This window comes from Arachis ipaensis, chromosome B9, assembly GCF_059453495.1.
Source record: "Arachis ipaensis isolate K30076 ecotype BB chromosome B9, ASM5945349v1, whole genome shotgun sequence".
NCBI classification, from domain to species: Eukaryota; Viridiplantae; Streptophyta; class Magnoliopsida; order Fabales; family Fabaceae; genus Arachis; species Arachis ipaensis.
The window spans coordinates 13,145,385-13,154,754 of record NC_142444.1 but is presented as its reverse complement, the minus strand read 5'-3'; the positions used below and the strand labels follow the sequence as shown (position 1 = coordinate 13,154,754).

Genomic DNA, 9,370 nt, shown 5'->3' with positions numbered 1-9,370 from the left:
TGCTGGAACAAAAACATAACTTATTGAGAAAACTAACCATATTTAATACAACAGCACAACATAGAGGAAATTTTATTAAAATTTCCAACTAACGCTGGAAAGAGGTACATGTTGTTTCCCTGGTTGCAGTGGCCAATGCGACCATTTCCTACATAAAAAAAAAAAAAACCGTTACGTAGTTAAGTTGCAGCTGTAATAAGTTGTCCCAAGAGAAAATAAAGAAAACAAAAGACACTTCTGTGATGAACTAGTTATTTAAAACGTACAGAAGATTTTCACAGTTCAAATGCATGGCAGAACAAAAATCAATTATAACAAGGTAAAACAAAATAAGAAACAAGAACTTTACTCCCCTAAAAAATTAGTTAAACCTATATTAGATGCTTTCTTAGGTTATCATCCATAAAACCACAAGTTAATCAATATGCCACAAACTCAGAAATCTAACAGAGCACGAGAAGTAGGTCCAAAACCAGCAAGTACATATATTGTCGTATAGAATTAGACACCTAGCAACTAGTTGATGTAAAACTGATTATCTTTATAGGGGACTTTCCCTCTCAGACATGTTGAGAGATTGGAAAGCTATGCTTTATAAACAAATCTTTAGTTTTTTGTTTTTGCTTTTGTATAGGGGATCCCTTATCCCCCTATTAGTATTATCCTTCTCCTCATCTTAATTATTATTTTTTTTATCAAAACAATGAAAGACAATATATTGTGGGGTGTCAATGGATGTTTACTTTTAAAGGTTGTCCAAATGGATCCATTGATAGATTTAACTCAAATCTTTTGTCTTGAATATAGTTCAAAATCAAAATACACATCTAGTTATGCACTGTTCTATGATTAATTTCCAATGGAATTCATTGTTTGGAATTGTCCTGAAACTTTGGATCAATTTTCTGTTGATCAGGTTTGCTGGTTTTGGTCGAAGAAAGGAAGCCAAATATTAATGGCAGTGTGTCTGTGTCATTAAGAAAACTTATTGTATGTTTATAGGCAATTATCATGGTTTGTATATTTGCAGCAACCATTAAGGAAACTTTCTGCATTACGATATTTGATGAAGGAACTACTATTAAACTATTGATGCAGCAACCAAATGTTTTCTTCATTTATTGTAAGCATGAAAAATAAGAGACGCATAATGCTCAACACTGTTCAATTCAATTTGCTTATGATGTTCTTTAAATTAGAAGTAAAAAAGAAAAGGTGATTACTGTACCACATCATACACAGGTTTCTACCAAAAAGAGACCATAATAGATTACTAGGAGGAATGAAAAAGATATATTGTAATGTGTCATATGTACTTAAAAAAAGTCCGCGAATCTTAAGTTCTTTACATGATTTCTTGAATTGTCAAATAGAGAAGAAAAAAAAAAAAAGTCAATTACAAAAGAACCATATCATTCTAAATGGGAAATGGCAAACCCTAAATTACTATGGAACTATCCAAATTGGTGGAGGATCAATCCTATTTGCACATTCCATGAGGCTCTTAATACATTTTTCTTGAAGATTGAAAACACCCCAATCATGTCCACCATACATGTAGTCCAAAGTCATCTCTTCCCACCTATCATCTGTGAAATAGATTGAGTTTGCTTTACACCCTAAGCAAGCGTTAGCATCCATTGATATAGACTCATTAGCACCCAAGAACAAAACTTTATCATGTAAAGATCTCATCTTTTTCCACTTCTTGTCTCCAATATCAAGTTTATAAACAGTAAAATATTTTGTTCTATAAGGACAAATCAATGGTTGTGTATTCTCAGATGATAAAAGATCTCCTTCTTCTATTACCAACCCGTCATCATTCACAAAATTCCCAATAAACCTTATCACCAGCAAAATTTCTTCTGCAGATACCACCAAGTACAAATTTTTTGAGAAGTTTTCTCCTAAATATGGTTTCTCATCTTCATCATTCTCCTCCACAGTTGGTGTTAAAAGAATCAATCTTTTAGGAATTTGCCCACAAATATTCCAAACTTCAATAGAACCATCTTGTGTCAAGGCATAAAGATAGTTGTTGCTGAACACAATGTCACAGTAAGATTGCTTATCATGAGAGAGCTCAACCCAAGTTGCAGAATTGCAATAAGCAATCTTGTTGTTTGAACCATATATGATGGCAAGAATGTAGCTTGAAGGAGAGGAAGAACACATCAAGGTTGCTTTGACTATGAACATTTTCCTTAAGTATTCAGCAAAGTAAGAATATGTGACAGGGTGCAAGAATGAAAGGGGAAGAGGTGGTACTTTAATGGTAGTGGAAGAAGAAGAATTTAGAAGAAGTGGAACTCCATTCTGATCCAAAAGCACAATCCAACCGTGAGAAGAACCAACACACCATGCTCCAACATGACCCTCCAACATGTTCTTCCACTCATAACGCTTGTTCTCCGATAAACTGAAGATGCTTCTATCAACGGTTATAGGATCATCATCATCATCAACGAGGTGTGTTTGCTGAATGCTTGGAAGAAGAGCGTAGGGAACTGAGAGAGAAGGAGAAGCCATTGAATTGTGAGTATTGTTTTTCACTCTTCTTTTTTGACGCTCTTTAATTTCATGGAAGAGAACTTTGAGGATTAAGACTTTAAATAGACTAAGATATTTACATTAAAATAGGAAACTAAAATCTGATTAAATCTTAAAATATCATTAATAAGATAAAATATTGTTGAAAAAGATTAAAAAAGATCCGATAAAAAAATATATGAATCTTAACAAACTCGTCAACGGCCTGACACTTAACTAACATGCTCACATTATAGCAAGGGAGTAAAGACACGCTACAGTTGTTGTTCTCTCGAAGAGTTTTTGAGTCTCCTTCTCTGGTACCCTGTTTTGTCGTGCAGCTATGCCTTTGTCTTTCCAGTATCCTCGTGTTGGTAGTTGGTGTTGCTATCATGTCAATTCAAAACGGTTAATGATGACACCTTGTTTTCAATGATAGCATATTTCTTGGGAGAATGCCATGAGACATGGCACCCAAACAAGCACAAATACTTCGTCTTAAAAAGTATAGAGTTTGCTAGCGCTAATTCAAATATATGATCAAAATAAAAAAAATTGTTAATCATTTAATATTTTTATTTTTAGAAAGAAGTATAATAAATTGATAATGACAAAAATAGACAATATATTTTTATTTTTTGTTTTATTTTTTAAATGAATTATAACAAATTGATAATGATAAAAATAGATATTGACAACAATTTTTGGCGCATATTGTTGTGAGATAAACGGCTTATGTAATTTAATCTCAATGTAAGCCTTCTTCTCTTCACATAATTAGGCCTCAAATAATAAATAGGTTCCATTTCAAAATTTCCATAGCTAAAAAATAGTGAACTGATATAATGTTTATCGATTTGAAATTTAACCATATTCATTCTAGAATAAGAATAGTTCAATGAAATATTCAAAATCTCAATGGCCAATATGCTGCGTGCATTGATCAAATCAAAGAGTTCATAGTAATGACAAAACATAAAATGAAACCAGTGGCCTCTTTCTGTCTCATCTAGTGAACATTATAATGCATTTATCTTTCTAGAAGTTACCAAGATTCAGAAGGAATAGAACTCTACCAAAGCTATCATAAAACCATGAAAATTGGATCATGACAACCAACAAAGCAGACCCTTGAAGAAGAGATCATGGTAACTTGAGCCAGGAGAGCTGTCTGTTGAGTTAGAACAAGTTTTCTCCACTTATTCCTCGGATCCACAGTTAAAGCTGCAAAATGCTTTGTTACCTCTGCAAGTTATCAAATGTCAGTATGTCACTTAAGCATCTCAAGTGTGGTTTTGAAGTCTCACTTCTGACAAAATCAGTAAAGATAATGTTCCAACATTTTATTGTGCAATGGAAAGCTAATTTGAAACTCAGATCAGTCTTCTGATTGGAACATGATAGTAAATGGGATGAAGCTTCCTTTGTTGTTCGTTGAGAGGTGAAGCTTCTGATTGGAATATGATAGTAAATGGGATGAAGAAACATGGAACCACCTATTAAGAGATTTTTCATGCATAGCTCCCTCCATTTGTGAGCTTCATCCTTTGCTCTCATCATTTATTTCCACCCCAGTTTTAGCTGACGAACAATTCAGTGAACAAGTACAACCTTCTCCATTGGAAGCTATCGAAATACAAGAATGTATTAAGGAAGCAGCTCAGCAATTCTTACCATCATAAACACACAAAATTCAGAGAAATAAGTATTACAGAAGCATGTTGTAACTTTACATAAGGAGTCTACAAGCTAATAACTCCCACAGTAAATATTAGCATGCAATCTAACAAATATTCTGCCGTCATCATTCTTCAATTTTATGGCACCTTGGGAGTGAGAACAATTATTGTGATCATCATACTCGTGCTATGAATTTTTCCATATAAAACTGAGTGATACTAACTTAGTCTCGACATTCTAGAGGGAAAAACTGTCAATATTATTACATTGATCAATCTCATATTGTGATTTTCAAAATTGCTAAATCAAGTAAAGAGATCATTTTCACGAACCACTTCCACAAGGCTTGCTCCTTCCCTGAGTCCTTGACGAACCATTTCTTTCAAATTTCTTGCAAAAGGTAGGGCATCTGGATCAATATTTTCCCGTCCTTCAGTGATTAACCCCTATATTTGGTAAAAACAATAAGCAAACTGAATAAGACATTGTAATCCATAAAAACCTGCCAAAAATCTAACTCTAGTTAAAAACTTAAAATTTCACGGGCTAATATTTTTTGACATCTTCAAAAGTGCTAAAACAGGGAAAGTGAGGTGATGTTTAAGATGAAAAACAGTGAATCATTGACTAATCCAAACCGGAATCTAAAGCATGCCAGTGTCATAAAAGAATAAAATGCTTTCATCATGAAAAAGGCAAAACAAGTATGTAATAACTCATTAAATATATACAATAAAATAGGGTTAAATAAGTTTGATTTTCCATTAGATATACTACCTAACTGTTTTAAGTTTTGGAAGAGATGGTTCATAACATAATATCAAAGCTTCTAAGACAAAAAGGTATAAATTTCAATTTTTGTTTCTCCCATTCTTATGAATAAAAATCAATATTAATACAAGGTACCTGTGGACCTATGCATTTTTGTCCATGCCTCAAGACAAAAGGATTGGCCATTATGTGAGGAGGCGTATTAGAAACTTTTCAACCATGAATGCATTTTGGCATATCATGATAGAAAGCAAGCGAGTTTTTTTCTTTTTTCCTTCTGAATTTTTAAAACATTTTTGGACTTTTAAAATGTTTACAAATTAACTTCTAAAATGTATGTCATATCAATGATTATTAGATTGCAGCGGAACAAGGTAATCGGTTCAATTAATGATAAAAATAAGTATTTAAAATACAAGAACTAAACTAAAAATGTAACATAAGTATAAATCATCAGTTAACGAAACTAAAAAGAACTATTTTATACCAATAGGGAAAACACGAATTAAACTACAAGTACCAGGAAATACAATACCTTTGCCTCAACGACCCAAAATTGACTCTTTGCACTCTCATAAGCAATCTCATTATTCCCCAACATCCTTGCCATTGTTTTTCTTGCAGCATTGAGAACCCCAATTCCAGCACTGCAGCAATAAAAATAAAATCAAAGAAGCAATAAAGCAATACAGTAAATATCAACATAAATGCTAGTGGTTTTTGGCTTACAACTTCATTGAAATCCAAAGTCCTATATGGTCTCAAATGTTCCTGTCAAACCTAGCTTGGTCTAATGTAGTGTAGCTTTGATTCAGAGCAAAATTGGCAATTCAATTTGGAGGGATTTCACAAATAATAATGTGATAACAAAGCTACTTATACATAGCTCCCAATCCAAGCTATCAATAACTTAAAAGGTTTACACTTTCTTTGTTCCTTTCTAATATCAAACTCCTTTTACCCTCAAAACACTTTGGAACACAAGTTTGAGATCCCAACAACCTTGTTAAGAACACGGAAGCAACAAAGTATTGCACTCTGAAATTTATGGTAAACCAAAAGACAGATCCATTTTGACAAAAACGGGAAGTTTCAGAAGTGCATGCTCTTGTTTTGTCCCCAAATATAGCACGTGGTTTACACCGTCTCCTCTTTGATAAAATTTCTTTATCAATCAACTCCTAAGGATACTTTTGCATTGCAGACTGCATCTTAGTCCACTTTATGCATAAATCGGTAAATTTATAACAATTCACATAACTTGCAACATTAAGATCCTCCTTTTCCAAAGCTCCAAGCCGTGGTATACTTAAAAGGAAAACTATAGATTTAATTGCTTGTCCCAAAAATTAGCATCCATAACATTTATATACATATTTAAAAATTAAAAGTACATCATACATCATCGGATCATACATACATAAATAATATTAATGAATAATAGCTTTCCAATCTCTTAACATGTCTAAGAGGGGAAGTCCATTAAATTGATCACAAGGTTTACACCAAATTATCCAGATAAGGCAGAATGTCTAACCATATCCCGCAAAACTTGTTTGTCTAAAAATCTATCAATCAGAGTGTGTGAAACATTTTATGATCTTATATAAAGGAATTTATACCTGCACATCTTGTATTTGATGAATTCATCCACAACAGCAACATAGTCATCCCCATCAAGGCAAATCTACAAAGAAATGTTTAACCATGTTTAGACTTAGAAAGCTTGTGATAAAAGGTAGAGGGGACCAGCATAAGGAGTCGTCATAGATGTTGAAAGAAAAAGGGAGGAGAGAATGACAGATTTGGGAGAAACCATGTCTCAACTACACAACAGATGCTATATATTATTATAGACAAAGAATCATAAATACATTAAACATATAAGAATATAGTGCTCCTTAATATATTATTAACATCATATTTAAAATCCTGAGATGCTGCTCTGTGATTTTCGTTTGAAGGGCAAGGACATGATCACTTGGTCAACAACCATGTCCTGAAGTTTGGGCTAAGGCCGAGAAACTATACTCAAATGATGTCATTCATTTATTTACTATTGTCTCTAATCACATGGTTGTGAAGAAAAGGACATGCACGTACAAAAAACAAAGTTGTCTGATAAACTTGACACTTTGATGGTTGAATTTCATGCACTGCACCATTAATTATTTTTAACTTAATTACAACCCTATTCAATAACATGATTGGAATAAGTAACGGGGAGATATATTAGTATAAAAGTGGAAGAGAGAGAGAGCGATTAAGTGAGACAATAAACTAAAGGTAACTTGCAATGTGTCATATGTTCTTAAAAGACAATATATTACTGTACCACATAATAAACAGGTTTCTACCAAAAAGAGACAGAATAGATTACTAGGACGAAAGAAAAAGATATATTGTAATGTGTCATATGTACTTAAAAAAAGGTTAGTGAATCTTAAGTTATTTACATGATTTTTTGAATTGTCAAATAGAGAAGAAACAAAAAAAAATCCATTACAAAAGAACCATATCATTCTAAATGGCAAATCCTAAAATACTATGGAACTACCCAAATTGGTGGAGGATCAATCCTATTTGCACATTGTATGAGACTCTTAACACATTTCTCTTGAAAACTGAAAACACCCCAATCATGTCCACCATACATGTAGTCCAAAGTCATCTCTTCCCACCTATCATCTGTGAAGTAGATTGAGTTTCCTTCACACCCCAAGCAAGCTTTAGCATCCATTGATACAGACTCATTAGCACCCAAGAACAGAACTTTATCATGTAAAGATCTCATCTTCTTCCACTTCTTGTCGCCAAAATCAAGCTTATAAACAGTAAAATACTTTGTTCTATAAGGACAAATCAATGGTTGTGTATCCTCAGATGATAAAAGATCTCCTTCTTCTACTACCAACCCGTCATCATTCACAAAATTCCCAATAAACCTTATCACCAGAAAGATTTCTTTTGCAGATACCACCAAGTACAAATTTCTTGAAAACTTATCTCCTAAATATGGTTTCTCATCTTCATCAGTCTCCTCCACAGTTGGTGTTAAAAGAATCAATCTTTCAGGAATTTGTCCACAAATATTCCAAACTTCAACAGAACCATCTTGTTTTAAGGCATAAAGATAGTTGTTGCTGAACACAATGTCACAGTACGATTGCGTATCATGAGAGAGCTCAACCCAAGTTGCAGAATTGCAATAAGCAATCTTGTTGTTTGAACCATATATGATGGCAAGAATGTAGCTTGAGGGAGAGGAAGAACACATCAAGGTTGCTTTGACTATGAACGTTTTCCTTAAGTATTCAGCAAAGTAAGAATATGTGACAGGGTGCAAGAATGAAAGGGGAAGAGGTGGTACGTTAATGGTAGTGGAAGAAGAAGGATTTAGAAGAAGTGGAACTCCATTCTGATCCAAAAGCACAATCCAACCGTGAGAAGAACCAACACACCATGCTCCAACATGACCCATCAACATGTTCGTCCACTCATAACGCTTGTTCTCCGATAAACTGAAGATGCTTCTATCAATGGTTATAGGATCATCATCATCATCAATGAGGTGTGTTTGCTGAATGCTTGGAAGAAGAGCGTAGGGAACTGAGAGAGAAGGAGAAGCCATTGAAGTGTGAGTATTGTTTTTTACGCTTCTTTTTTGACACTGTTTAATTTCATGGAAGAGAACTTTGAGGATTAAGACTTTAAATAGACTAAGATATCTACATTAAAATAGGAAACTAAAATCTGATTAAATCTTAAAATATCATTAATGAGATAAAATATTGTTGAAAAAGATTAAAAAAGATCCGATAAAAAAATATATGAATCTTAACTAACATGGTCACATTATAGCAAGGGACAGTTGTTGTTGTCTGGGAGAGTTTTGGAGTCTCCTTCTCTGCTACCCTGTTTTGTGGTGCAGCAATGCCTTTGTCTTTCCAGTCTCCTCGTACTCTACTAGACTACTACCCTCATCATCGCCTCATTCTTGCGTTGATAGTTGGTGTTGCTATCAAGTCAATTCAGAAGGGTTAATGATGAAATTAGTCTTTCAAATATGAGTCGTTCGTAACATCTGTTCCCAAATAATTTTTTCAATTAAATTAGTCCTAAAAGATTTAAAATTAATGAGTTAAAATAATTTCCGTTAATGATAAGCATGTGGAACGTTAATGACATATCACCACCCTAATTCAAAATATTGTGCCTTTTTTTTTTCCGGCTTCTTGCAATCTTTTATTCTTGTTTCTGTTGGTTTCTTCTAAGTTTTTATATTTTTCTTTTGCTATTCTTGAATCATTGGATTTAATTTAATGTTTTCTTTTGAAGATATGTTTGTAACTGGTAACTTTGATTAGCTAAACTTTTTATAAACTAA

General features: G+C 33.3%; 3 protein-coding genes across 4 annotated transcripts; all 3 read right to left on the bottom strand.

Moving 5' to 3' along the window:
* Positions 1-1,390: 1,390 nt before the first annotated feature.
* LOC107615020 (putative F-box protein At5g55150) lies at positions 1,391-2,532 on the bottom strand. The gene has a single exon (XM_016317142.3). It carries the CDS (start codon positions 2,530-2,532, stop codon positions 1,447-1,449), a length of 1,086 nt encoding a protein of 361 aa, XP_016172628.1. The 3' UTR covers positions 1,391-1,446.
* A 1,439-nt stretch (positions 2,533-3,971) lies between these two features.
* Positions 3,972-6,882, bottom strand: LOC110267102 (NAD-dependent malic enzyme, mitochondrial-like). Of its 2 annotated transcripts, XM_088500671.1 has the most exons (4): positions 6,606-6,882; positions 5,519-5,630; positions 4,545-4,658; positions 3,972-4,158 (listed from the first exon to the last, which is right to left on the bottom strand). In XM_088500671.1, exons 1-4 carry the CDS (start codon positions 6,611-6,613, stop codon positions 4,126-4,128), a joined length of 267 nt encoding a protein of 88 aa, XP_088356797.1. In that variant the 5' UTR covers positions 6,614-6,882; the 3' UTR covers positions 3,972-4,125. The 2 variants fall into 2 exon arrangements, with proteins under 2 accessions (XP_088356797.1, XP_020967904.1); XM_021112245.2 differs by lacking the exon at positions 3,972-4,158 and having other exon boundaries at positions 4,261-4,658.
* A 646-nt stretch (positions 6,883-7,528) lies between these two features.
* On the bottom strand, positions 7,529-8,614 carry LOC110266753 (putative F-box protein At5g55150). Its single transcript, XM_021111753.2, has one exon. The coding sequence runs from the start codon at positions 8,612-8,614 to the stop codon at positions 7,529-7,531; it is 1,086 nt and encodes a 361-aa protein (XP_020967412.2).
* Between the last annotated feature and the right edge of the window lie 756 nt (positions 8,615-9,370).